Source organism: Hibiscus syriacus, unplaced genomic scaffold (assembly GCF_006381635.1).
Source record: "Hibiscus syriacus cultivar Baekdansim isolate YM2019G1 unplaced genomic scaffold, ASM638163v2 tig00110931_pilon, whole genome shotgun sequence".
Taxonomy (NCBI): Eukaryota; Viridiplantae; Streptophyta; class Magnoliopsida; order Malvales; family Malvaceae; genus Hibiscus; species Hibiscus syriacus.
This window is the reverse complement of record NW_024062918.1, coordinates 873,774-901,558: the sequence shown is the minus strand read 5'-3', so window position 1 is coordinate 901,558 and position 27,785 is coordinate 873,774. Positions and strand designations below refer to the sequence as shown.

The following is a 27,785-nucleotide window of genomic DNA, read 5'->3' as shown; positions in this document are numbered from 1 at the left end:
CTTTTATTAGTTTTTTGACAAGATGGAGAAGGTTAAATTCAAATACGGGCCATCTTAAAAGAGGATCATACTTATTTTGTGTGAGTAGTTGGATGTTTAATAAAATTTATTGATGTTTTCTATTTAAAATTTGATGTCTTTGTTAGATAATTTATTAAACGTAATAAAGAAAAAAATTTACAAACAATTTTATTTATCTTTTCTTTCTCTTATAATTCATTTTTTTCAATACGTAGAGACCTAATTTCTATGTTTATCCGAGGCCACTAAAATCTCATAAACAGGCCTCCAATTCAATTTAACTACTAGTACTTTAATTTAACTAAGCGAATGGTTCAAATATGAAACCAATTCAAACTGAATGCTTCTATTTTTTTTTTGGATAAGTAACTGAATGCTTCTATTTGAAGAGCAAATTATGCAAATATTATATTGAGGCTTAAGTAATACCTTGAAACTATAAAATTTTAGAAACAGATGAAGAGCGGTCGTGTATTTTACTGATTGCTTAAGTAATATACAAGTCTCCGGAAACAAATGGATGAAATGGAACTCCTAAACAATAGAACAGAAAACAGTAACTAAAGAATAGGTGAAAACTAAGGGATAAAAATTTGCTGTTCGCCGCTTGTTTGAGTGTTTCCATATGACACAATTTGCTTTTTGCAGGGAATGACTAATGAGGCATGGCTCTGACGATAAATTGGATGATGATGGTCTTGCACCTCCTGTAAGTGCAAAATTTAGCATGCTGCTTCTACTTTCATTGCTTTGTCGTACAAAAGTAGTTGACTGTGCTTTCCTGAATTTAAATTATTGTTGTCCGTTTGGGAACAAGAGTTTCAGGTGAGGACGTCATCATTGGAAAGACCACGCCTATTTCACAGGAGGAAGCTCAGGGTCAAGCATCGCGCTATACAAGACGTGATCACAGCATAAGCTTACGTCACAGTGAAACCAGCATTGTGGACCTTTTCAAATTGTTGTTACTAATAATTTTTAGTGGAGGTTATTGCACTCTCCTTTGTTAATCCATGCAAATAGATTAGGTGCATTTGTTTCAGTGATTTTGTTATTGAACCGACTTTCTGTTCTTGTGTAGGTTCTGCTGACAACTAATGCTGATGGGTTGCGATTTGTGAAAGTAAGAGTAAGATCCGTTCGGATTCCCCAGATTGGAGACAAGTTTAGCAGTCGGCATGGTCAAAAGGGGACAGTTGGCATGACTTACAACCAGGAAGACATGCCTTGGACTGTGGAAGGCATCTCACCTGATATCATTGTGAACCCACATGCTATTCCTTCCCGAATGACAATCGGTCAGCTTATCGAGTGTATCATGGGGAAAGTTGCAGCTCACATGGGCAAGGAAGGGGATGCTACTCCGTTTACAGATGTCACTGTAAGTTGCACTCCTTAATTTTGGATTCTTGAATCAAATTTCTCTGATGTTCTTGGACTACACTAATTGCTTATACCCGCTTTGGGACTATTGATGGTGGGCACTGCTCGCGTGAAGTTTAACGTTTAGAGACTATATATATACATTTTAATCCCATTCGGTTTGATGTTATAGGTGGACAATATCAGCAGATCACTTCATAAATGTGGGTATCAAATGCGTGGTTTTGAGAACATGTATAACGGGCACACAGATATTCTTGGGGCCAACATATTACCAAAGACTGATGCACATGGTCGACAACAAGATCCATTCGCGTGGTCGTGGTCCTGTCCAGATTCTAACAAAGCAGCCTGAAGAAGGACGATCTCGTGATGGTGGTCTTCGTTTTGGAGAGATGGAAAGAGATTGCATGATTGCACATGGTGCTGCCCATTTCCTCAAGAAGAGATTGTTTGACCAAAGTGATGCATACAGAGTCCACGTTTGTGAGCGGTGTGGGTTGATCGCCATCGCCGATCTAAAGAAGAACTCTTTCGAGTGAAGAGGATGCAAGAATAAAACCGATATCGTTCAGGTAACCCATTTCTATCCCTTGAACAAGTCAAAGCTTGAAATCAGGATCGGGATTATAATTACTATCCCTTGCAGGTGCACATTCCTTATGCCTGTAAACTGTTCTTCCTAGAGCTAATAGCAATGCCAATCGCTCCGAGAATGCTTACGAAGGAATTGCCTGAAGACCAGAAGAAGGGTGGGTGAGATGCGCGTGATCGACGCTTTCTCAGACATGAGTGTTGCTTTTACCCTTGATCAAATAGTAATGTGCTCTGTTGATACAGTGGTTGGACTGTCGTATTCAGAGACCAAAGGTTGAACCCTATTCTTGAATTTCTTTGTACCTTTACCAAATCTTGTAAGAAGATATGTACGAACTATACTCACATTCATCCTTTTAAATTTTGTTTTAGTTATTGAAAAACAAGTTGATATAATGATACGAAGTTTGCATTTTCTCGATCTAACTTATTTCATTTACAATATCTGAAGATTTAGTATGGGAATGATTTTAATATGAAACACTTTAATATTTCAATTTATTAAATCAATCTACTATTGGTTTATACAAATAATATTTCGTGCAGTCATACGGAATTTTATCATTTTGTTCTCGTTCTAAAAGTATAAAGATCAAAATGTATTATGTACCATAACGTAAGGATTTGTAGAGTGATTTTACCAAGTTATTTATACTTTCCTGCTATCTACCCTAGATCCTCTCTCCTAGGCGAGAGGTCTTAATTTCATACTCCCAAATTCCTATATTTGTCCAGAATACCCTTCTCTTCATTTAAGGTCAAAGCCGAGTTAACGTCATCGCAAAGGAGGCTCGGCCAGGCGACCATGATCGTTAGAACCTACGGCCGCCGCAACCGTGGTTTAACCAGGACGTTTTCCGACTCCCCATACGACGACGTCTCCGACTCCCCTCCACTCTCCCAAGAAACGGTTCCGTCTGAGGACACTTACAGCTTCCCTTTCTCCACTCAAGAGTCCTCTTCCTTCTGGCTCTCCTCCCAAGAATTCAACGACGACTTTTACAAGGACAGCGCAGCAGCAGCCTTCGAACCGTCTCTAAGTGATTTCGGTCTTGACGACCCGAGAAACGGCGTCGTAAGGAGATCCAAGAAGCAGAAGCAAAGGCAGAGCAAGAAAGAGGTAAGGGATTCTTCTATTCCCTGGATTTCTCCCAATTCGACTTTGATGGAAGCTCAAGAGTTTGGGGAAATGATGGAACACGTTGACGAGGCTAATTTCGCGCTTGATGGGTTGAAGAAAGGTCAACCGGTGAGGATCAGAAGAGCGAGTCTCCTGTCTTTGCTTTCGATTTGTGGCACGGCCCAACAAAGGAGACTTTTGAGAACCCAGGGGTATGTTTGGATTCTTGCTGAGGTTCGTTTGCCCTAATTTAGTGATTTGGGCATCTAGGTAGTGTTAATTATGCGTGGATTTTTGAATTTTGGATTCTAGCATGAAATTTGCGTGGATATCTATACTCTTTAATGCTCCATTCGGAAACATGAATTTGAGAATTAGATTTGGATTTTATTTGTAATGTAAATGGAATAATGAAATGTATACATTATGAGTAAATATGTAGCATTCAGTATAATTTATAGTTGAATAGTATAGAAACATGGATTTACCAAATCCAAATTTATATTAAGAATTTCGAACTCATTAGTAATTAAGCATCTAATAAATCCATGGATTTAAGATATAATCATGAACGTTGCACTTCGAAGTATTTTATTAGTCATTTACACTATATTTGAAAATCCAAGTTCCCAAACCCGACCTGAAGTAGGTTTAGCAATTTGGATTTCAGGATATGAATTTATTTTAAAAACAGTGTAAATTTTGAAAGGTAGCTTAAGCAACTTCAACATATAAGGTAATCCCTGATTAAGCTTTTCTGCTTGTTTATTTTTCCAACTTTATTCATAAAGTTTTTACAGTTAAGTACTTGCTTCATTATCTTTCTTAAAGAATGATATAGATGAAAGATTGAGTGGTTTTCCGGAGTAGCTTTTGTCTTATTTTAGTCCATGGATATACATGATTGTACTATTGTCTTCTGGAGGGTAGATTTACTGTGATCCACTCTGTAATCCTTACTCTGGCCTTGTAAAAATGTTCATTTCAGAATGACAAAGACAATAATTGATGCTATTTTGGGTCTCAACATTGATGACATCCCAAGTAATCTTGCTGCTGTTGCCCTTTTCTATGTCTTGACTACTGATGTAAGTTTTTCAGCCCTTGAAGTTGCGAGAATACATTATATATCATTTATGCATCTTAATTGGGAGTTGTAGCTATATGTTTTTTCACTTATTTGCATCAATTTCTTTTAGATCACTATTTACATATAGGTGAAGCGAATGTTTTAAACATGTTGATAATAGTATTAATCAAGATTTGTATGAATTTATTATATTAGGGTCAAGATGAGTGTCTCCTGGAATCACCTAGTTGCATTCGCTTTCTACTTAAATTGTTGAAGCCAGTCATCCCCATTGCTAAAGAGACCAAAACAGGAAAAATAGGGTATAAGCTTTTGGCATTACACAAGGATGTCGGCATCTCACGGAATACGACTAAAGTGTTGGATTCAAGCTCTGCTGTCATTGTTTCCAAAGTTGAGGAAATTCTTGTTAGTTGTAAGGAAATGAAGTCAACATGTGGGGATGATAGTGGTTTAAAAAGGTCTGAGTTATGCCCGAAATGGATAGCTTTGTTGATTTTGGAGAAAGCTTGTTTGTCAAAAATTTCTCTTGAAGGTATCTGCTTGAAATATCCAGGAGTTTTAAGCATTTATATATAAACTGTCATGTTGGAACTGTAATGGTAGCTCAAACCTGAACACAACACAACCACATAATTATGTACATATAATACATAATCATATAGTTGGGTACTTTTTTCCCTATTTGCTGACTACTTCCATGTTTTTACATTGGTTTATTTTTCAGATGCAACTGGCATGGTAAGAAAAACTGGCTGCAATTTGAAGGAGAAATTAAGAGAGCATGGAGGACTTGATGTTGTCTTTGAAGTGGCCATGGAGTGTCATTCTGGTTTGGAGGTGTGAGCTTGTATGTTATATCTCATTTCTGTTCTATTGCATTTCAACTGAAGGAGATTAAGAAATACCACTTTAAATAATGAGTCATATTTTCTACCTCTTTTACATGAATGAAGCATTCACCCGGAAATGGGAATTAACAAATTGTTATACATATATATGTTTGAAATTGTTCATTGTTAGTATTGTATAATGTATTGCATTAACTTCTCTGCAGGGTTGGGTGGAGCAGAGTTCATCTTCTCCTCTTATAGAAGATAAAAAGGATGTGCAGAGGCTTGCGCTGCTTTTAAAATGTATGAAAATCATGGAAAATGCTGCATTCCTCAGTAGCGACAATCAGGTACTAATTATGATTTTTAGTATTTTGTATTTTATTTTCATATTTCCAACTTGGTTTCTCCAACTTAACACTGCCATTTATATAAGCTCCAAGACTCTAATTGCTTTCTTTTTCTTTGATCGTAGAGTCATCTGTTAGAAATGAGAGGGAAATTGAACTCCAATGGATCTAGAATATATTTTGTGAAGCTTCTTATAAGTGTAATAAAGATTCTTTCAGGTAACTGGTGGTGCAATTACTACTTCAAAACACCTTTTTTCGTTATATATTTTCTGTTTTTTTTTTATAGAAGTTGGAGGTCTCATTAAAAACTCTCTTCGTATTCGTTCACATACTAAGAAGTATGTTAACGAACATTGGAAGGAAGAAAAGAGTACCTCAAAGTTTATTAATAATAATACCCAATACAAAAGATAACACCGGATTATCCTCCTATGGTGATATACACCATTACAACAAAACACCTTAACCTCATATAACCTCTTCCAAAATCACAGTTGAATCACCTATTTCTAATTACACCTCCATCAATAGGATTAAAACAGCGCAAGAGAACATAATAAAAAGAGAAGCAACACCTACAACCATATAAACTAAATCAAACCACAATTGGAGAGACGAGATCTATTGGGATTCGTCTTCTTCAGGAGCCCAAGAGTTTGGCTTGAATGAAGGCTCTATCTCATGCACCATGATCTTGAAGGAGTTGTCACCAACCTTCAATTCCAATGTCGCATCAATTCTCGCTCCAACCTTTGCGAGGACTTGAATTTTTGCCCGATCAAAGGATAATGGTGACTGACAACTTTCATCGATTGCTAGCAACTCCAACTATCAACAATGTTCTTGAAAGTATCCCAATTCCATGCGTGAAACGGAACACCCTCGCAGACTAACCATACTCGGTGACACTCCAAAACCAAACTCTCTGACCAAGCTTCTACTATGGAGAACCACTCTGCGAGAGTCTCTGATTTATCGTTCTTCACACTTCTCAATGAAGCAGAGTCTTCGAAAATCATTAATACTGCATTTCCAGCAGCTCTCATTAAGGAGAAGCCAGTGAGGCACTTCGCATGCATTTGTCTAGCGAGATGACCGATTTTGATAAAGTCTTTGCACCACCCCACTAGACAATTGCCCAACACTTGAAGTTTTTCTTCATCTATAACGCCTTCAACTTTATAATGATTCTTACTCGAATCATCTTCTATCTCGGACTTGCGGAGAACCCCTGTCGAAGACTTTCTCCAATAGGAATGACGAGGTTTGAATTTAGCCAAAAAAACACCAATTTTGCTACCGTCGATGTAAGAGCCATTCATTTTTGAGGTCGCTCTCCTTGCTTCTTCGATAGAAGCGAAGCAAATGAAACTAAAGCGAACTCCTTTTGAATTTCTTTTATTTGGAATAAAAGCATCAAGTACCCGATCGTGGGAGCAAAATAAAGATCCAAACCTCTTCCAATGGATCTTTTCTGGTAAATTTTCAACAAATAACGTGTAGCATCCATACTTGTCATTACTGAAGCCCTTTGTGATGGACTCCTTGGTTCTCTCGAGGACACCATCTACTGCAGATTTTCCATTGCAACACCCATTTTTACCAGACACATGAAAACTAGGAGATGCTACAGAAGCTGAATTTGGCATTGACAGTAATGGAGGAACATGATCACATCCATACTTGTCTAAACCATCAGAAGCTGTAACTAATCCACTTTTAACAACAAGATTCTTCCTTGCCATTTCAATGTGCAGAAAAGACTTCAACTTAGCATCAAAAACCATTTTCTGAAGGGCATCCTTGGCAGCAACTGCAAATTCTGCATTTGAGAATAAAGCGAAACCCTTAGGCTTTTCTCCCTTGTAGCTCACTTGCGAAGCTTCAAAACCTGGAAGCCATCTCAATAGATTCTGCAGCTCTCTCTCTTTGACATCTTCAGGCAGACCCATAATGAAGATCGTACGAACCACGTCATTATGAGGAGGGTGAGATGATGGAGAAAGCGCAACTGCAGAGGGCGGAAGAGCTTGGACCGAAGGACTCTGCTGAAGAAAAAGTTCAGCACCCGGCATGAGAATATAAACTGTTTTTTCTGCACCTTCTGGAAAATCTCTTAGGCAATTGGAATTTCGAATGTTTCAATTCTTGAATGGGACAGTCCTTGAACTTCCGGAAAAACTTAGGTCTGAATTTTCCTTAAACCACAATGAGAGTCAAGGTTAAACACATCAAAACAGCCATGCTTTAACCAACTCGGTACGTGACAGAGTTCATGGCGCGCGCCCGGCGGTGATGAATGTAGTGACTGCCGGCAAAGAAGAGAAGGGTGGAGATGATGAAAAGAGTCCAACAGGTAGAAACTTGAACCTGAGGAAAGATGAAACTACGTAGTTGTCTTTCAACCAAACCCTCAGAAATGGATTAGATCGGGAGAACAGCTTGACAGACCCATGACTTGTTCTGTTTTGACAAAACTTCTTGCATTGTGAGTTACCAATGTCATTGTTTTTAGGGCTTTATATCAAGACTTCTTCTGCATCGTCTAGTACTGAAAGAGCTTGCAATAGTTCTGAGGCAATTGGTGATGCTGATAAGTTTGCTCTAACTGCAGACTGTAAAGGTATTTATGCAGTCTGATGTCATTAAATATACCTTTCAAGTGGCTGTAATTACTGTTTTGATTGCTTTAACTTTGCAGTGGATAGACATGTTGCTGTCTTGACTAGTTCGTGTGAGAAGTCCTCTAGCTTGGAGTTGTCCTTCCCTGGAAAGAGCTTCAATACATCCCAGAATGATCCAGGACCGTCCACGCAGTGGCCAGATCATTCTGTATCTAGTTTTCAAACCGCAACTTCATCTTCGAATGATTGTGGTTTACTAAAGACGAGAATCCATTCTTCTAGTGGGAAATCAGGAAATTTGTTTGATGGAATACCTGGAATAAGCAATGGGTCAGGGACCTTTTGTGAGAGATCTGATCGCAGTAAAAATGGCAATCGACAACTTTTAGAGGATAGCCAAGATCCTTTTGCATTTGATGAAGATGATTTTGTGCCTTCGAAGTGGGATGTACTATCTGGGGGAAAAAAGATACTCCGAACTAAAAAACATGAGAAAATTGAGCCAAGAAATAGAAAAATCCAAGTTGGGCATCGTTACCAATTTACGATGAGCCAACAAGAATCAAGTCCTGAGGAAATTTTCCAGACAGAATTTATCGATGAAGAATATCATCATTCTAATGTAACTTCTGTTTCTCACAGTACCGAAGAATATTTTAGCCTTGTCTCAGACTGCCTTCTTGCTGCTATTAAGGTATTATTGAATATTTAGTAATCATTCCATCCAACCATTGGCAGTGCTTGTTTCTAGCTTCAATTGGTTGTTCATACCTTATACTGCTTCTTGAATCATTCTATAGTATTGGTTGGATTGAATGGCCAGTGCGTTTTGATATACGAAATAAAACTGGATTTGCTGTGTACATTTTGATATCCTATATGTTTTCTCTTACACTGGTTTATATCAAATAGTGGGGTGTTATCTTGGCAGGTTTTGATGAATTTAACGAATGACAACCCTCTTGGCTGTCAAAAAATTGCTGCTTCTGGGGCCATAGAGACCTTGTCTACATTGATTGCGAGCCACTTCCCTTCATTCTGCTCATATTTGCCTTGTGCCAGGGAAATGGAAAAGGCTTCTCTTAGTGTAGATCTTGATGACCGGAATGACGTACCTCTTAATGATCTGGAATTGGATTTCCTCGTAGCCATACTTGGTCTGCTTGTAAACCTAGTGGAGAAGGATGAACAGAACAGGTTAGTTTACCTTTTTTCGTACTTAGCGTAGTGCCTTACAAAGCAGTCTGGAAGTCTTTTCTTTTCTTACACTTTTTGGCACTCGGTGACTGGCATGTAACGGTTACATGTCACGTTTCCATGCAGATCACAGCTTGCAGCAGCTTCTGTTTCTTTACCATATTCAAAAGGATCAAGAGAAGGGAGTCGAATGGCTGTAATTCCATTGCTGTGTTCCATATTTCTCGCAAACCAAGGAGAAGATGATGCGGCTGAGGAAGTTCTTCCTTGGGTGAGGACTACTCTGTGATTCAGAATCATGTTTTATGCTAGTGGGTTGAATATTTTATCATGTTTGATATGCCTTAAATCTTCCTATCTGTAGAATAATGAAGATGTCTTGCTACAAGGAGAGAAAGAAGCGGAGAAGATGATTTTAGAAGCCTACGCAGCTTTACTACTTGCATTTCTTTCTACTGAAAGGTTGGTGTGTATTCTTTTATCTTTCCCAGTACTTCTTTCGATGCTTTATAACTAAACTGTTTTTCTCTACTCTGTCATTGACAGTAAGAGCACGCGAAATGCAATTGCCGATTGTCTTCCAAATCGCAGTTTGTCGATTTTGGTACCTGTGTTGGAGAGATTTGTGGTATGTCTTTAATTTAAAAATACCATCAAATACTGAAAGTAGCAGAGCAACATTAGCAGTAGGTTGGCATCATCTGAGAGTTGATTGAAACTCATTCATTCTGCCAAAAGTTAAAAGGACTTGAACTTTGAGCTCTTCATTTTCTTTAAGTGCTCATGTCCGACACAAGTATCGAGATATAACCCTCCTTGCATTGTGTAAATACATGGGAAAACTTGGACAAAAATGAACATACCCGTGTTCAGTGTTCACATCCGAGTCCGAGTAATAAATTTTAATTACAATCGACTTGAAAGTAATTTACTGCATTTAGGCTTTTGAATCCCGATTTCGTAACCGGTAATGCTCTTTCATCTCTCTTGGTGCAGGCATTTCATTTGACGTTAAACATGATTTCTCCGGAGACTCATAAAGCTGTGAGTGAAGTGATCGAGTCGTGTAGGATACCATGAGAAACTGATGAAACATCTTGTACAGCCGAAGTCCTCATTTTAGGTTAGCAGTTTGTTTCCACACAATGCCGGTGACATCCACCGATGAGGATGGGAGTGGCCGGCAAAACTTATATCAAACTGAACAACAGATCCATTGACCCGTTTATTCTTTGTTTTGTTTTCCTGATAATGTTATTCTTTGTAAGCCTATTTCATCGTCTAGAAGCATGCCAAGACTCTTGTATATTAAGGTCATCTCCAGTCCTCATCTCTACTCTATAGCATCTCTATCTCTACACAGAAGATGAAATATTAATTTATCTCTGTATTACCACCAACTCTACTTGATTTTAAAATTTAATCTACTTGAATTTATTATATTATATTTAATTTTTATTTTATTGTGTAGAAATTATAATAAAAAATATAAAAGTTAGAATAAGAGAAAATAATGTAATAAAGAAAAGAAAAAGGAAAAGAAAATAACAAAAGAAAGTAAAAAAATAATAAAATCAAAAAATTAGAAAAAAATATAATATGTAGCGTAGTTACAATGCATCGTCAGTTATAACGTATAACTGTAACTGTCGTCACAATTCAGCATTAAAATAGCTACGGACTGAAGTTAAAATTCATCTTCAAAGTGGAAATTGTAGTCACTCTAAAAATGCGGAGTTGGTCTAAAGTCAAAGTATCTTCAACAAGTTCTCATATCCCTGTGTTATACAATATTATGAGATATATATATATATATATATATATATATATATATATGCATTCGTACATACATTGAGACACATGTATAGAAATAATTAGCATTTTTTAATAAAAATAATCTTTAAATATATTACAATTATTATTTTAACATTTTATAATAATCTGATAAATATAATCACTATTTTGAGATTTTTAAAATTTTGATGGTAAAATAATTATTTTAACATGATTTAATGATCATTTGTTTATTTTATCTAATGTGATAGTTATATTTATTTTTAGTGATTTTATAAATTATTCAATCTATTATTGATGTGTTAATTGACTACATATGAATTTCTATACTGATACAAATCAATTTATAGGATCATAATTTAATTTTAATTTGACTAGTGATTTTAATTTGTTGTCATATATTTTATTTGATTAGATATTAATTAAAGATATTGAATTAAATTAAAGATATTAGATTGAATTAAAACCACTATCAAATAATTATAGAATATATACATACATACGTACAAGCATAGTTGAATCCTAAATTTGATGATTTTCTCGAACTTGATCCCTATATTTTCTTAATCCACATTAGTCTCTGAATTTGATAATTTTTCTTATACTATCAAAATGGTACATTATCAAAATGATTAAAATTTTAAATTTAAGATTAAAAAATATTTAGGAGCTAAATAAAAAAAAATAGATATTGCATTATCATGGCTATTATTTGATACGCAAATTATATAACATTGATTTTACATAATTTATTTATTTCCATTTTAAATCATACAATCTAAAACTTACCCAAACCACCCTAAACTCTAAATAACAACTTTAAATTCATATTTCACATATATGAAACTCAGAAAATCAACATTTTTCCCTAGAAAATAACACAGATTTTCTCAAACACCAAGCAATAAGTGACTAATTGGCGGCTCAATCTTGATCCCGCCAATCATGATATTACCATTTCCACATTTCGGCACCAAAGTCACGACAACACTATCATCATCTTCAGCTCCCAAATCATTCATCAGTTCATTCAACCAATGTCAAACATGTCTTCAATGTCTTCCCATGTTTATGCTTGTGTGGGACATTAACAAAACTTCCCGTGAACTCGGTGTTGTCGTGTCCGATGTTTGAATCTTCCTCCTCGTTCACATAAACATCGAATTTCACGAACCTATCTCCCTTCAACTCGATGGTAATTATCAGTATTTCCTCTTCGTCTTCCTTTTCCTTTTCGCTCCTCGATTTCTTCGGCCTTTCGACTTTTACCCTCACGATTTTATCCAAAACAATCGGGAAATCGTTGCTGGAAACAAGATTTTTGTCGTTGTTTTCTGCTGCTAATGCAATCCCTGAAGTACCCTTTAATGGCGGCCTTCGAGCTGGCGTCGGCTTTGCTTTCAGCCATGGAAGCTCAACATCTTGATAAACATAACCCAAGCTTCGAGTCTCGAGGCAATCGCGAACTTTAACACGGACGAGATTCGCATTCTCATCGTAGAAAAGAAACGAAGAGTTAAGCCAATCTTGGTCGTCATAATCCTTCCGATTACCGTTTCCGATCATCTTCCAAATACTCCACATCCGATCGACATTCGAGTGATGAGCGTAAAACATGGGGTCTCTTCCGGCGGAGTGAAAGGCTCCCATGTCTTCACCATTCGGCTGCCTAAGATCACCACACCATACATGAAGTGGTTCATGAGGCACGTTCTCGATCGAACCTTACTTAGAGATAAATAATAGTAATTTTAATTAATTAATAACTCTTGTATATCTTATTATATTCATTAACATATAAATACTTTACTACCTGGACCTGGATACGGCTCATCGCCGGCCCGGAGCGGGCCGCCGAGGAAAAGACTAGTCGTTTTGGCATTCGAAACCATTTGTCTATACATGATTCTAAGATTGCTCTGTATCCGTGCTTCGTTTGTTGTTGTTTCGTCAATGCCATTGTAATCAAGGTCCACCATTGTTGGTGGATAATGCCTTGAGTTCCGTCGCTCATCGTATAAACTCGATTTCGTATCCGTATACATATGGGGTATAAGCATACCGGCGGGTGAATCCCAGTTCCAAAACGGCAAACCGAACGTCGGATCATCGATCAAATGAGCCAAAATTCTCTCAAAATAGTATAGATAATATCTATGAAAGGGGAAGAAGAGCCATGAATAATGAATTTGGAGCTCAAGACCAGGGAACCCTACTTGATCATAAGCACCTGCACAATACGTACAATGGATATTAGCTTGTTGCGTGAAGCTACGTGGATCATCATCCGGTAGAGCTTTCATAAGCTCAAATGCTTTCGAATATTTCCTTATATAGTCTTCGTCCACTAAATGAGCTGCCGGCCGGACTTGTAATGGGGAGTTCGATGTTAGGGATGGTTTGAAATCGACGATCTTTCGTGAAACCGTTGGGCAACAATTGGTCTTTACTGAACCCTCTGGGATGTTTGCTCAGCAGCATTTTTCTAGATCCGGTGCTGATACCGGTGCCGCCATCACATCGCAGAGGGTAGTTGCTCCATAGTAAAGGCCACCAAGGCCCATTAGAACATCTCTTCGACCAAAATTGTTAAGATTAGGTTTTCTCTTGTCACCATCATCAATGGCTTTGCATGACACTGTTAAAAGTTTCAAAGTTTGGCAACCAACTTTGGAAAATATTTTTTCAAAGTTTGGTAAATGTTTCTTTGAAAGTTTGGTAAAATTTTGGTAGATGTTTGTTGAAAATAGGAATGGGTAAATTCACTTTAGTCATTGCACTTTAGGGTATTTTCAAAGATTAGTCCCTAAGTTTCTACTATAAATACCCTTACCCATTTAGCTTCAAAATCATCCCAAAACATTTCTTTCTTCCTATACTAGAGAGCTTTCTTGTGAGTAGTGAGTGTTTTGTAAACACCTGTAAATTTTCTCTCTTAATAAAAGATATGCAGCAGCCCGGAGACGTAAGCACAATTGGCTGAACTCCGTTATCAATTTTCGGGTATTATTTTTCCGCTTTTAATTCGCATTCTCACTAATCTGGTTATAGGGAAATTACTTGTACTCGGTTTATTTTCCTAACAACTGGTAATCAGAGCTTTTGGTTGTGAATTTTGTCAAATTATCTACGAGGTTACTATTCATTACTATTCATGTGAATAGTGAATTCGTGAATAGTGAAATTCGGTCGACGATACGAGTTTGTCGACGGTGGTGTTCTAATACACGGTGATTCGCAAGAATTGTCAGAAACGCTCCAAACGAAGCCAGATTCGAGTGGGAGCGATGGCTGCAGACGAAGGGAAGGTGAAAATTGAAAAGTTCGATGGTGCGGACTTTGGCTTTTGGAAGATGCAGATTGAAGATTTTTTGTACCAGAAAAATCTATATCAACCTCTCTCAGGAAAGCAACCAGAGGGCATGAAGGATGAAGATTGGGCTCTTCTCGACAGACAAGCCCTCGGAGTTATCCGACTGACGTTATCCCGCAATGTTGCTTTTAACATAGCAAAGGAAAATACCACAGCGGGTCTTATGGCGACTCTCTCCAGTATGTATGAGAAGCCATCGGCCTCAAACAAAGTTCATTTAATGAGGCGATTATTCAATTTGCGGATGACGGAAGGAGCATCGGTGGCACAACACCTAAATGAACTCAACACAATCACAACCCAGTTGAGTTCAGTGGAAATTGAATTCGATGATGAAGTTCGAGCTTTAATTCTCTTATCATCTCTACCAGACAGTTGAACTGCTACTGTTATAGCAGTTCGTCAGGAAACAGCAAATTAAAATTCGACGATGTTCGGGATCTGGTATTGAGTGAAGAAATTCGACGGAGAGAATCGGGTGAAGCATCAACCTCCTCAGCCTTGCACATGGAGTCTAGAGGAAGAACTTCAAAAAGATATTCAAATCGTGGCAGATCAAAATCCAGACGAGAAAAATCCAGAACGGGAAAGAAAGATTTTACCTGTTATAATTGTGGCAAGAATGGTCACTTTAAAAGAGATTGTCGAGCACTGAAGAAAGATACCAGTGCACAGAAATCTGCCAACGTGATAGAGGAGACAGGTGATGCCATGATTCTAAGCGTCAACAGTCCGATTGAATCATGGATCTTGGATTCAGGGGCATCATTCCACTCCACCCCATGCCAAGAAATCATGGAGAACTATGTCAGTGGTGATTTTGGGAAGGTTCATCTTGCTGATGATGAAACCTTGAAGATCGTCGGAAAAGGAGATATCCGATTAAAGCTGCCAAACCAGACCACCTGGAAGCTGACAGGAGTGAGACATATTCCTGGCCTCAAAAGAAATCTGATTTCTGTTGGACAACTTGATGGAGAAGGATATAGTACAACCTTTTCAGGCTGTGAATGGAAGATTACCAAATGAGCACTTGTCATTGCTCGTGGTAAGAAGACTGGTACTCTCTATGTAACCTCAAACTTAGAGAATATCATTGCAATAGCAGATGCTGATGGAAAATCAAACCTATGGCACCAAAGGCTTGGCCATATGAGCGAGAAAGGAATGAATATACTTCTGTCAAAAGGGAAGCTGCTGGATCTAAAGAATGTAGATGTCGGACTATGCGAGGATTGCATCTTTGGCAAACAAAAGAAAGTCAGTTTTACAAAGATTGGCAAGACTCCCAAGGCAGAAAGGTTAGAATTGATTCATACTGATGTATGGGGACCATCCCCAGTTTCATCTCTTGCAGGCTCACTATATTATGTCACCTTCATCGATGATTCAACAAGGAAGGTATGAGTTTATTTTCTAAAGAAGAAATCAGAAGTCTTCGATACCTTCAGAAAATGGAAGGACATGGTGGAAAATGAGACTGGTTTGAAAGTCAAGCGGTTAAGGTCTGACAATGGAGGAGAGTACAGAGACAATAGATTCAGAGATTTCTGCGCAAACAATAGGATCAAGATGGAGACAACAGTTCCCATAACACCGCAACAGAATGGCGTAGCAGAGCGCATGAACAGAACTCTGAATGAACGTGCCAGAAGCATGAGAATACATGCCGGATTGCCCAAATTTCTATGGGCTGAAGCTATCAACACTGCAGCTTACCTGATCAACCGTGGGCCCTCAGTTCCTTTGGATGGCGGAATACCAGAGGAAGCTTGGAGCAAGAAAGAAATAAACCTTTCACACTTAAGAGTGTTTGGTTGTATTTCTTATGTACACATAAACTCTGCTGAAAGAAGTAAACTTGATGCCAAGTCCAACAAATGTGTCTTTGTTGGTTACGGTGGTGATGAGTTCGGTTACCGGTTTTGGGACTACGAAAATCGGAAGATCATCAGAAGCAGAGACGTCATTTTCAATGAGAATGTGATGTACAAAGACAAGTTAACCGCAGAATCAAGTAATACCGAGGCTGAAACAAAGGAATTTGCTGAGTTCGAGGAGATTTCTGGAAATGATGTTCAGATCAGTCCAGAAGCAGTTCAAGAAGAACCAGGCACACCAGAACTGAGACGCTCCTCCAGATTTCCTAAACCAACCCAACGGTATTCGCCTTATTTGCACTACTTGTTGCTGACTGACAATGGTGAACCAGAGTGCTATGATGAAGCAATGCAAGTGGAGGATTCAGTCAAGTGGGAGTCTTCCATGAAAGATGAGATGGACTCGCTTATGTCAAATCAAACATGGGAATTAACTGAGTTACCACCAGGCAAGAAAGCGCTCCACAACAAGTGGATTTATAGGATCAAAGAAGAGCATGATGGGAGCAAACGCTACAAAGCAAGATTGGTAGTCAAAGGTTTTCAGCAAAAAGAAGGTATTGACTACAATGAAATTTTCTCTCCAGTCGTAAAACTGTCTACAATCAGACTGGTGTTGAAAATTGTAGCTGCAGAGAATTTACATCTTGAGCAGTTAGATGTAAAGACAGCTTTCCTTCATGGTGATTTGGAGGAAGAAATCTATACGAGGCAGCCAGAAGGCTTCATAAAGGCAGGAAAGAAAAACCTGGTATGCAGGTTGAAGAATAGCTTGTATGGTTTAAAACAAGCTCCTAGACAGTGGTACAAGAAGTTCGATAGTTTCATGGGTAGCAGTGGTTTTACTAGATGCCAAGCAGATCATTGTTGCTACATCAAGAGGTTCGACAACAGCTTCATTATTTTATTATTGTACGTTGATGACATGCTCGTTGCAGGTTCAGATATGCAAGAGATTATAAACTTGAAGCAAAAATTGTCGAAGCAGTTTGCTATGAAGGATCTGGGCGCTGCAAAGCAGATTCTTGGGATGAGGATCAAGAGAGACACAAAGTCGGGGACTTTGATGTTATCACAGGCTGAATACATCAACAAAGTACTCTCCAGGTTCAACATGCAAGATGATAAACCAGTAAGTACACCTTTAGGTGTTCATTTTAGACTTTCCAAATAACAGTCACTAAAGACGGAGGAAGAACGTGCACACATGGTGAAGGTGCCGTATGCCTCAGCAATTGGAAGTCTAATGTATGCCATGGTTTGTACCAGACCAGATATTGCTCAAGCAGTGGGAGCTGTTAGCAGGTACATGAATAATCCAGGCAAGGTACACTGGGAAGCAGTCAAATGGATCCTCAGATATCTGCAGGGTACCACAAACAAAGCACTTTGTTTCAAAGGTGGAGATACGATATTGACAGGATATGTAGATGCTGACTTAGCCGGAAATGTCGACATCAGAAGAAGCACTACAGGGTATGTCTATACTCTAGGAGGAACCGTAGTGAGTTGGGTTTCTCAACTACAGAAGATAGTTGCTCTCTCCACAACTGAAGCAGAATATTTCGCTGTTAAGGAAGCCAGCAAGGAGATGTTTTGGCTCCAAAGTTTCTTGGAAGAGTTAGGCAAGAAACAAGAAAACAATGTCTTGTATTGCGACAGTCAAAGTGCTATCCATCTAGCAAAGAATCTGTCTTTTCATTCCAGGACGAAACACATACAATTGAGATATCATTTTATCCGGTCTCTTCTGGAAGGTGGGATTTTGAAACTCGAAAAGATTAGTGGAGCTCAAAATCCGGCAGACATGTTGACAAAGACGGTGACTACGGACAAACTGAAGTTGTGTTCAGCTTCAGTTGGCATGCTAGAATAACAAGACCAGACATGCTGCTGCATTGATCAAGGTGTGAAGACATATTAAAATCAGTCTTCAAGTGGGAGATTGTTAAAAGTTTCAAAGTTTGGCAACCAACTTTGGAAAATATTTTTTCAAAGTTTGGTAAATGTTTCTTTGAAAAATGTTTTTCAAAGTTTGGTAAAATTTTGGTAGATGTTTGTTGAAAATAGGAATGGGTAAATTCACTTTAGTCATTGCACTTTAGGGTATTTTCAAAGATTAGTCCCTAAGTTTCTACTATAAATACCCTTACCCATTTAGCTTCAAAATCATCCCAAAATATTTCTTTCTTCCTATACTAGAGAGCTTTCTTGTGAGTAGTGAGTGTTTTGTAAACACCTGTAAATTTTCTCTCTTAGTAAAAGATCTGCATCAGCCCGGAGACGTAAGCACAATTGACTGAACTCCGTTATCAATTTTCGGATATTATTTTTCCGCTTTTAATTCGCATTCTCACTAATCTGGTTATAGGGAAATTACTTGTACTCGGTTTATTTTCCTAACAGACACTGCGTGCTTTGGGTTTCTAATTATAGAAAGTTGGGATCTTTTCGGAAAGAACGAAGAGATGATCTGTGTGGGAGTGGTGGCGGTTGACGATGAAGATGGGAAAAAGGATGCCATGGCTATTGATATTGCCACTTTGGTGATGAACAGTGCTATTGCATGCCTTTTATTTATAAAGGATCAATCAACTTTTCAGTCCCTAATTAGTTTTATAACTTTTTTTTAATTTGGTCCTTAAATATTTTCATCCGTATTGATCTTTGAATTTGACATTTTTCTCAATTTATAGTATTATATCAGTGTCACGTCATAAAAAAACTAAAATTAGAAAGAAAAATATTAAGTTTATGGATTCAAAAATTAATTGGATGTCAGAATAGTCGTCTACCTAAAAATTTCATATTCTCATATACTTTAGTTCTTTTTTATATATTTTTTATTGATAATCTAATTTCACGTTCCTAAATTTATAATATAACTTCTTAATTAGAAAAACTTAGTTTCAAAAACTAAAAGGTATACTTTATCTTATTTTATAAACTAAAATTTGAGTTAAAATTTTCTATGAACAGAATTATAGAATATCACACACGCGAAAGTTCATAGTTGACAAATATGAGAAATGACAAATTACAATAGAAGTTACCAACTTGGTAACGATTACTGCTTTTATATTGTTGTATAAATTTCAACTTATCTTGTGCGGCTTCAAATTCCTTTATTTAGTTTATTGTATTAAATGAAAATTTAATATGGGATGATCGGTCGAGAACTCCACGACGTTAATGCCTTAAGAGGAAGAGTGAGGAGCGGATGACTATGGGAGGTTACAAGATATTGAGATTTAGGAATTTAATTTTTTTTAAAAATAAAATAATTTTTTTAGAATTTTTCAGATAAAAAATCAAATTAAATTAAAATTTAGATCTCATGTTAAATGATGATTAATTGATATAATCTTTTAATAGATATTAACGATTTAACTTTAAAATATAAAATTAAACATAAGACATCTAATTTAAAAAAAAAATTCTATACACCTAAAGAATAAAAAAAATACAATTTAAGCACTTATTTTTCATTTGAACTTAAATGTAAAATGCATATTATTATAATAATATTTTATATTTTCATTCTTTTAAATAATCTTTAAATAAATCACATAAAAAATCATTATTTAATAATATGAAAATATTACGTTTAAATTAAATTATTATTTTAATCAAGAGTGGATGTACGTTATAGGTGTGATGTCATTGATAGTTATAAAACCATTATAATTAGGTATTTGCCCCTTCTAAATTTATTTGATAAAATTACTCTTAGGATATTGTAACTTTTAAAATTAATGGAATTAAATCTTTAGCCCGAATTTATGCGATTTAATTATTTTTTAAGGCCTTTAAATTTTAGATTTAGTGAAACTAAACCCCTCACCTTTTAATTTTATGGTTTAATTATTTTCTAAGACCCTATTTATTTTAAAATCAAGCAATTTACCTACTCATAATACAATCTTAGTTCCATCCTTGATTTTAATTGAATATTGGAAAATAAGTTTGATAAGTTATTATGGTCAGTTTGGGAATGCTTATGGCAATAAAAAATGATTTTTCGCTCCATAAATAATTTTTTTTATTCAGCTAAGGTGATTAAAAGTAATATATATTCTAAATTTCATAAATAATGTTAAAAACTCAAAAATCGGTTTAAAATTATGGTTAGAAAATTGATTTTCAACCTAACCTCAAAAAGCTCAAAATTCTAGTTTTTGCCGTAGAAAATTAGTTTTTTAATGAAATTACATTTTTATCCTTAAAAAGTATATTTTAAATTTATAATATAATGTATAAAATCAACGTTTTGTCTTTTCAAAATTAACCTTTTAGTAGTAATTCTAAACAATTAAATTTTAGAATTTACTTTTTAAAAACACTTTTTAAAATATTTTTTTAAAAATCACCTCTCAAAGTAATATCAATCTCGTCCTAAATTTTAACAAAAAGTACAGTTGAAGTGTATAACATCTTCACCTATCTACCAATCAATATATATTATAATATCAAACTTGTTAGGTGATGTGAAGCAAAAATGAGCAAACGTGCGTATTCTATGTAGAACCGGTAGGTCCGGCCTATTTGAATAAATACTTCACAAATTCAAGTCATTTTCATTGTTGTTTGATAATATTTTTAAATATTATTTTATTATACAAAATGTTTTTAATTTATTTTTTATTTAAATAAAATTTCAAAATTACATTCAAATGCATGATTTTTATTGGTTTTCAACCTATTCATTAACTAATATAGACTAAGTATTGCAAATGCCAATTATGAATACGTCATGTATAATTTCATTTTACAATGTCCAAATTACACAAATCTTTTTCATTCATAAATTAAAGGGTTTTAATTGAAATGCAACTGCAATTGCATGTTTCCAATCCTTCTAATATATTAAACTGAACGTATTTCACTGCAAATGTATTCTTCGGCTGAGAAATTCAATGGCATATATCTTACATGTGATGTGAGAAAAACAAATCCATATTTCACTGTACAAATTTGAAACTGAGTTCAGATAGTATATTCAAATCTTGAATAATAGATATTCGAGTTTGTTCATGCTTATTCCAATCTAAATATTATCGGACTTTACTATATCCGGAAAAAAATGTTGACGGACGTCAAACAAATATCAATACTCATGCCATCGCCATCCCTAATGGTTCTTGAGCAAAGTTATAATCGTTGGCAGCAGTGGCAAAAGGATAACGATTATCAAAATTATGGCAGCAATGATCGCTATACACATCCATTTCCTGGAGCTCTTTTGCTGTTCCCTCGCTTCTTGAAGCTGCTCCGTCCCTCGTCTCACGAAGGAGCTGGCATGTGCGACGTTGCTTTCGATGTCGTTCAGCTGATGACCCTGAGCTTCGACGAGTGCCGCCATGTCGAGAAATATCTGATGAAGCTCGAGCAAATTCTTTTCGATCTCTTTAACGGCGTCGTGTCGCTCTTGAATCTCGGAGATGGTGTCCAAGATTTGACCTCTCCCTTGTTCTTGGATCGCCCTTTGGAGGAAGCTCTCGCTTTCGCCGCTCGATATCAAATTCTCGATCGTGTCTTCGTCGGGTTTTTGTCCGGTGATGGTGAAATAGCGTCGTTCCACGGTTTCTTTGTACTCCGCTTGCATCCTAGCTCTAAAGCCTTGGAACTCATCCATCATCGTCTTCAGTTTCTTACCCAACCCGCTAACGACCGAGGTCCGGGTCCTGTCAGAGGACGATCCGGGTCCGCAACCCGGAACAGTACGGGCGGCGACGTTGGATTTCTCAAGAGCTTCGAGCTTTCCTTTAATGGCTTTCACTCTCTTGAGAACCTGTTCGACGTCGGAGTCCATTCGGGCACGTAGCTGCTTCATGGTTTTGGCATTGTGCGTCGTCTTGCATTCCTCGTTGGCTTGCTGTAATGCTTTATAAAGCCCCTCGACGACTTTCATGTCTTCTTTAACATTCTCGACATCCTCGAAGAATTTGTCGAGGTTAACGGTTTCGGTGCCGGCTTCCACATCGTCCATGTACGCCTGTTGTTTCAGGTCCGTGTATTTCCTGAACGAACTCGAGATTAAATCGTTCATCTTGACTCAAATTCTCAATATAATTACTCTTTGCGAAAAGGGTTGATGTTGGCGTGTGATTGACTAATCTAAATATTTTATTTGTAATGACTTTTTACTGGTTGGGTTTAAGGCTATCTTCCCCTTCATTGACTGCTAACTGGTGGGTGATTAGCAATCTAGGAGGAAGACAAGAGGAAAACAAAACTGTCGGAAATCAAAGGGAAGCAAGACAAGAGGAGTTTCCCTAGTTTTTTTGTAAGGAAAAAGATGTGAGAAATAGTTAATCCAAAAATGGACTTCCTTTTGTTGTTCGCCATTGGTGGTTGACCTGGTCATCCCTGTTTCTATCCACCAATCAGCCATGGCTAAAATAGATATGCTGCAATTCACGCATATCTTACGGGAGGCTAATATGACGACAGACAAGAAGACATGAAATATCAGTTCATGAAGTTGCACCAACTGAACTACTGCCAACCAGTGTTGGGTTAGTGGATAACTAAGTTTTGATTTTTTGTGTGGTTAAAATCTTGTTTAGAACCTCCGAAGAATGCTCATTGTTCAGTTAGGTCCCCAGCAACTCAAGTACATTACAGGCGGCCCTAGGAGCTAGGAGGCTCTTCTGCGTGCTTCGGCTTCTCGTTCTTTGCAGTCTCTGAAACCCCACTTTTTATCATGTTGCAGAACCCACTTGTTCGATTCTACGACTATGACGAAGAAGAACAGCAGGAGCCATTGAAAAGCCTCCGAAGAATACTAGACTCTTGCAACAAATATTGTCTTCTCAATTACAAATCAAAGCATAAGAAAACTTGAGTTTCTTGATCACTTCTGTTATGTACAAAACTGTGTGAAAAACTAATTAAATTGTCACAAAGGTCCTTTAGAAGGCATAAAGATTGGATTAATTCCCACAAAGGTCCTTTAGAAGGCATTCTTTGTACCAATTAGCCATAGCCAGTCCAAAGCAACCCCAGCAAATATGCCACCCAGTAAGCATAGTACTAATAAATTGCCCAAGGCATTTTGCTCAGGTCCCTGCAAAAAAGTTCAAATGAAGCCCTTAATTTCTCATAAATTACTACAGACTTGTAGTAAACTTCAATGAAAATCGAAGAATCGAGTACAGACCTTGTAACCTTTAGGAGCTTCTGTAAGAACGCATACGGTAAGGTGGCCGTTTGTTAATCCGAGGAGGGAGACAAGCATTATCATCCATCCTTGGTCACCATACTTGGCAGTGAAGTAAAAGGAGGGGATAAGTAAGAAACGAGAAAGTATCGCGATCATAAGACCTTTCCGGGATTCAATCTTGAGGAATTTCAAGAGGGGAAGATATCTTGATACCAGATCCCACAAATTGTATGCTGCTATAAGTACAAGTGGATACCTAAAGAAAATACCAATCATAATGTTTAACATTCAATTACTTGGACAACAAGTAATGCTTATTTCATTCAATGAATGAACGCTTACCATGGACCCAACTTATGTTTGCCGGTGTTTTCGAACAAGAATCCTGGGAAAATCGACAGTGACAAGACGTATATCAGAAAAAGGCCGAGCGCGTAATCAATATTCTGGAAGAACAGCTGTTTGTTGCTCAGCCTGTTACTCCGTTCAGCATTGTCTTCATGCTGTGGAAATGCCAAAACCTACGAGTTTTTATGGAATTCCTAAAAGCAAAGTTTGATAAATCATAAATATTATCCTAGAACAAAGTTGCAGTACTCTTTGGTCTTCTTTTGTTTGAATTCCAGCTGCAGCAAGATCGGCTTGAACCGTTTTCGCTCCTTCGGAAGCTGCCTTCGAGCGAAAGTACTTAACTATGGGCAATTTGGGGAAGATAAATGCATACAACAGGACGCAAAGGAACTCGATGAATGTAGAAATGGCTAGGAACAACACTGCAAAACGAAAACAAAACTCGATCAAAACCGAATAAATCATTTGTTCTGATTACAGATAAGCATCAAAAGACAGAAATTCTAAGATGTTTTTGTAAAGAGAAATCACTTACTTGTCCCCTTGCGAAGACCATTATTGGAATTTTCGAATGCTGCTTCAGTGACAAGCCTCAAACCAGAGGTTAGTGCACCAGATGCAGCCAAACCAGCAAGGAAAGACTGAAACACGAGATTAAAGATTCAGTTGACTGCTGAAAAACATTAAGACAAATCAACAACTTTGCAAGAAAACATCAAAGAACTCGAAGATAAACCAACCTGGATAAATTCGGGTAGCATGAAAGATATTTCACCAACAACTCCACCTTGAACGAGCGCATCCGCAACTCCGAAACAACCAACAATTGCACATAAACCGATAAAAGATCCGACTCCTCCTTTCCCTGATGTAGCTAAATCCAACTGTCGACAAAATCGAAACCGGCAATGAGAGAATCGAATGAATGGGGTGAGTTCTGCCACATGGGATATTAATGCAAAACTTACCACTATGAGCATGAAAGAACTTGCAGTGAAAAGCAGGTATCCGACTATGTTCCGCAGTCTGGTATTGATCTTCGATTCATTGTATGCGAGGATCGCCATTGTTCCAATGGCGAATGGTTGGTAAACAAGGGTAAGCACCCTTGAAGGATGATATTTCTTCAAAAAAAAAACATCATCATCATCATGGAGAAAAACTATGTTTATCGTAAAAGCAAGGTAATTAACGTAGTAATGTGTCTGAAAAGAAAGTAAGATTATGTTACGTACTGGGAACAAATTGTAATAATAATCACCAATCGTGAGCATGCTATTCCAAGCGACAAGAGATCCAAGTCCAAGAACCCAACAAAACACCATGGCACTGAGCTGTCCCTGATTAATTTTCAAAGAAAACTGAGTGAATCTTTACATATTAAGAAACAGAAGAGAAGGAAACGCGAAGCACCAACCTCAAGCCTTGTAGGCAACTCTCCTCCGTCAGAAATAGTCATGGGGATACTGAAGTTTAAAACTCTGGGAATTTTAATATGAGAAAGAAAGAAAGGAAGGAAGAAAGAACTGTTGATGGAGAAGAAAGAGAAGTTATATCTGCTTAAAACACTTAGTAGGTATCGTTTTAACAAAGGATTCATTTAATATATATATTATACCGTTTTGGAGTAGAAGGATTTTCTTAAAAACGAACACCTTTGTGTTTAGATTATCCTACGGTTGTCTTAGCAATAAGTGTTGGACCAAAAGCCCTAGGATCTAGCGTGGGGAACGAATGGGCTCAAGCAATCAACATGCCCAAATTCAAGCATCTTGATCGAAGCCCATTTCTCAAAGTTTTAAGGGTCTAAACTAGTGATGGAAACAAGATGTGACCGGTCGATTTTTTCCATCCCGATTCTGATTCAAAAATTGAAAGTTTTCATTCGATTTCAATTTATTTCAGCATTTGATTGTTTTCAATCCGCTCGAAATTCAAAAAAACGATTGTCCTCACCTGCCTCCTTTCGATCCATCCCAGCCAATAGCTCGTCTTTTGTAGATCTCCAACCACACGCTGTATGGTAAGCATCCTTAAAGCATTAAGAAAGTGATTTATTATATATAAACTAGTGTATTTACATACAAGGTTAAACTAATTCGTATGTTATTAAATTTAGGGTTTGAATCTATTTCATCACCGAACTTTAAATTTTTTTAATTTTAATACAAGTTTCGGTGTAAACATTGAACCATTAAATTGTTAACGATGTAATGATCGGATTGTTTTCTTTCCTATTACTTTTAGTTTGTGTATATATTTTGTCACAAAACAATAAAATATTTCAGTTTAAACATTGAACTTTAGCTTGTATATCATTTTAGTCTCTACAGTTATGGTCGAATCCTCCAATCATCATTGTCGGTCAATCTTTCTCATCATCAATCGTCACCCACGATAAGATCGATATAAAAATATTTGTATTTCACTCATCTTTATTTTTCTTAAATTGGTTTTCCACAAAACCCAACCAAATCGATGAAAAACTACATAAATAATCAATATTTTATTACTTCGATCTCCTCTAGTGATCGTTCGATAAGGTTAGTTTAGACAACTATCCATCAAACCCTTCATAATCTACTCCCACGATCTCACCATTTCCGAGAGGGAGAACATCTTGATTATGGTTTTTTAAGGTAAAGGGAAACAAATTTAAAGAAGGGAACAATTGGTGGGAAGCTACACCGAATCGATGGTGTAAGCTGAATTTCGATGGAACTTGTAAACTGGACACAGATATAACGGCATGTGGCGGAGTGCTGCGAAATAATAAGGGCAACGGAACACGAGTTTTACCAAAGCTCTAGGACGATGTTCGACCTTCGATGCTGAACTCTAGGGGTAGTCGTCGGGCTTGAAATTGCTTGGAATATTGGCATAAGAAACATTATAGCGGAGACGGATAGTAGAGAGACGTTTAAACTCCTTTCACAAGGCATGCCAATGGATAGACTATCACTGATAGTGTCGCATATTGTACGTTTAATTCAGCTAGAGAGAGGTTTAAACTCCTTTCACAAGGTATGCCAATGGATAGATGCTTTTATTTTTTATCTTAAAATGGTTGATGTCGATTTTATTTTAATAAAATATATACATCTTTTAAATAAAAATATTTTTAAATCTGACAATAATTTTAATAAAATCAGTTTAAAATTCAGTGATGACATTAATACAAACCCAAGACTTAGTGCATTTGAGATAGTTCAAATTATGAGGTCAATATGCATTGAAGACAAAGGTCATTATGTTGGGAAGAAAAATAAAGAATTTCAGCCACCGGCCAAGCTACCTATAAAATATCGACAAGTCCTCTCCACCGTCCACTCTACCGTCCACTTCTACTTGCCTAATAACAAAATAATACAATGTCATGCTTATGCTATTATTTGTTCTAGGGCCGGATGTATTAAATTCTTTATCTATTATTTAAAAAATAATTAAATTTAGTTTGATGTGTTAAAGAAAAAATAAAAAAAATTTATATACTCATTATTTTTGGAAAATACTATTTAAATTTTAGACTCTCTAAATTTTTAGATCTGTTACTAATTTATTTAAAATTATATAATTAGTTTAGCTAATAATCTAATATACTTTGTGGTCCATTAATTCAATAATTTCAACTTGCTATTAAGATGTATTATTTAGTGCCATTTCAAGTCTTAAAAAATACATCAATTTCTCGTAATTATCTGATTTATATATTGAATTGAGTTAAAATATCATTAGGATGAAAAATATATAATGGCATAATATTTTCTTTCTTTTTCTAAGATAATTGCAATGTAATATTTGTATGGATGACAGTTTAACCTGAAATCAACGATTCCGACCTGATTCAATTAGATAGTTTCATTCTTTAAAAAAAATGAGTTCTGGTCGACCCGGGGTCAGGGTCGGGTGGAGGGTGAAAATTCCCTGACCCGACCCAACCCCAAAGTAATAGTGTAATTTTTCATATAAATTTATGGATAATTGCTATAATACCCTCTATATAG

General features: G+C 36.8%; 4 protein-coding genes and 1 pseudogene across 6 annotated transcripts; 2 read left to right on the top strand and 3 right to left on the bottom strand.

Annotated features, from left to right (window-relative positions):
* Positions 1-679: 679 nt before the first annotated feature.
* LOC120146865 (DNA-directed RNA polymerase II subunit RPB2-like) lies at positions 680-1,689 on the top strand. Its single transcript, XM_039160346.1, has 4 exons — positions 680-730; positions 1,103-1,402; positions 1,577-1,625; positions 1,685-1,689. The coding sequence occupies exons 1-4, from the start codon at positions 680-682 to the stop codon at positions 1,687-1,689; spliced, it is 405 nt and encodes a 134-aa protein (XP_039016277.1).
* Positions 1,690-2,758: 1,069 nt separating this feature from the next.
* LOC120146768 (wings apart-like protein 1) lies at positions 2,759-10,558 on the top strand. Of its 3 annotated transcripts, none has more exons than XM_039160264.1 (13): positions 2,759-3,333; positions 4,110-4,209; positions 4,407-4,746; positions 4,939-5,051; positions 5,269-5,394; positions 5,520-5,613; positions 7,913-8,020; positions 8,099-8,715; positions 8,953-9,218; positions 9,345-9,489; positions 9,583-9,680; positions 9,765-9,846; positions 10,215-10,551. In XM_039160264.1, exons 1-13 carry the CDS (start codon positions 2,807-2,809, stop codon positions 10,296-10,298), a joined length of 2,700 nt encoding a protein of 899 aa, XP_039016195.1. In that variant the 5' UTR covers positions 2,759-2,806; the 3' UTR covers positions 10,299-10,551. The 3 variants fall into 3 exon arrangements, with proteins under 3 accessions (XP_039016195.1, XP_039016196.1, XP_039016197.1); XM_039160266.1 differs by having other exon boundaries at positions 3,217-3,355; positions 10,215-10,558; XM_039160265.1 differs by lacking the exon at positions 7,913-8,020.
* A 1,344-nt stretch (positions 10,559-11,902) lies between these two features.
* Positions 11,903-18,789, bottom strand: LOC120146864 (annotated as a pseudogene).
* Positions 18,790-21,396: 2,607 nt separating this feature from the next.
* Positions 21,397-22,314, bottom strand: LOC120146863 (syntaxin-124-like). The gene has a single exon (XM_039160345.1). The coding sequence runs from the start codon at positions 22,312-22,314 to the stop codon at positions 21,397-21,399; it is 918 nt and encodes a 305-aa protein (XP_039016276.1).
* A 906-nt stretch (positions 22,315-23,220) lies between these two features.
* Positions 23,221-25,240, bottom strand: LOC120146703 (equilibrative nucleotide transporter 3-like). The gene is made up of 9 exons (XM_039160202.1): positions 25,199-25,240; positions 25,017-25,121; positions 24,750-24,905; positions 24,522-24,665; positions 24,317-24,422; positions 24,028-24,203; positions 23,773-23,933; positions 23,428-23,686; positions 23,221-23,334 (listed from the first exon to the last, which is right to left on the bottom strand). Exons 1-9 carry the CDS (start codon positions 25,238-25,240, stop codon positions 23,221-23,223), a joined length of 1,263 nt encoding a protein of 420 aa, XP_039016133.1.
* Between the last annotated feature and the right edge of the window lie 2,545 nt (positions 25,241-27,785).

Excerpts from the sequence above, each read along its gene's own strand:
- LOC120146865 (XM_039160346.1), top strand. The coding sequence starts at position 680 with ATGAGGCATGGCTCTGACGATAAATTGGATGATGATGGTCTTGCACCT. Across the intron at positions 731-1,102 it reads ATGATGGTCTTGCACCTCCT|GTTCTGCTGACAACTAATGC; the intron begins GTAAGTGCAAAA and ends GTTCTTGTGTAG. Across the intron at positions 1,403-1,576 it reads CTCCGTTTACAGATGTCACT|GTGGACAATATCAGCAGATC; the intron begins GTAAGTTGCACT and ends TTGATGTTATAG.
- LOC120146768 (XM_039160264.1), top strand. The coding sequence starts at position 2,807 with ATGATCGTTAGAACCTACGGCCGCCGCAACCGTGGTTTAACCAGGACG. Across the intron at positions 3,334-4,109 it reads AGACTTTTGAGAACCCAGGG|AATGACAAAGACAATAATTG; the intron begins GTATGTTTGGAT and ends TGTTCATTTCAG. Across the intron at positions 5,052-5,268 it reads AGTGTCATTCTGGTTTGGAG|GGTTGGGTGGAGCAGAGTTC; the intron begins GTGTGAGCTTGT and ends ACTTCTCTGCAG.
- LOC120146863 (XM_039160345.1), bottom strand. The coding sequence starts at position 22,314 with ATGAACGATTTAATCTCGAGTTCGTTCAGGAAATACACGGACCTGAAA.
- LOC120146703 (XM_039160202.1), bottom strand. The coding sequence starts at position 25,240 with ATGACTATTTCTGACGGAGGAGAGTTGCCTACAAGGCTTGAG. Across the intron at positions 24,666-24,749 it reads GTTCTTTCATGCTCATAGTG|TTGGATTTAGCTACATCAGG; the intron begins GTAAGTTTTGCA and ends TTTTGTCGACAG. Across the intron at positions 24,204-24,316 it reads TGGTCTTCGCAAGGGGACAA|TGTTGTTCCTAGCCATTTCT; the intron begins GTAAGTGATTTC and ends TTCGTTTTGCAG.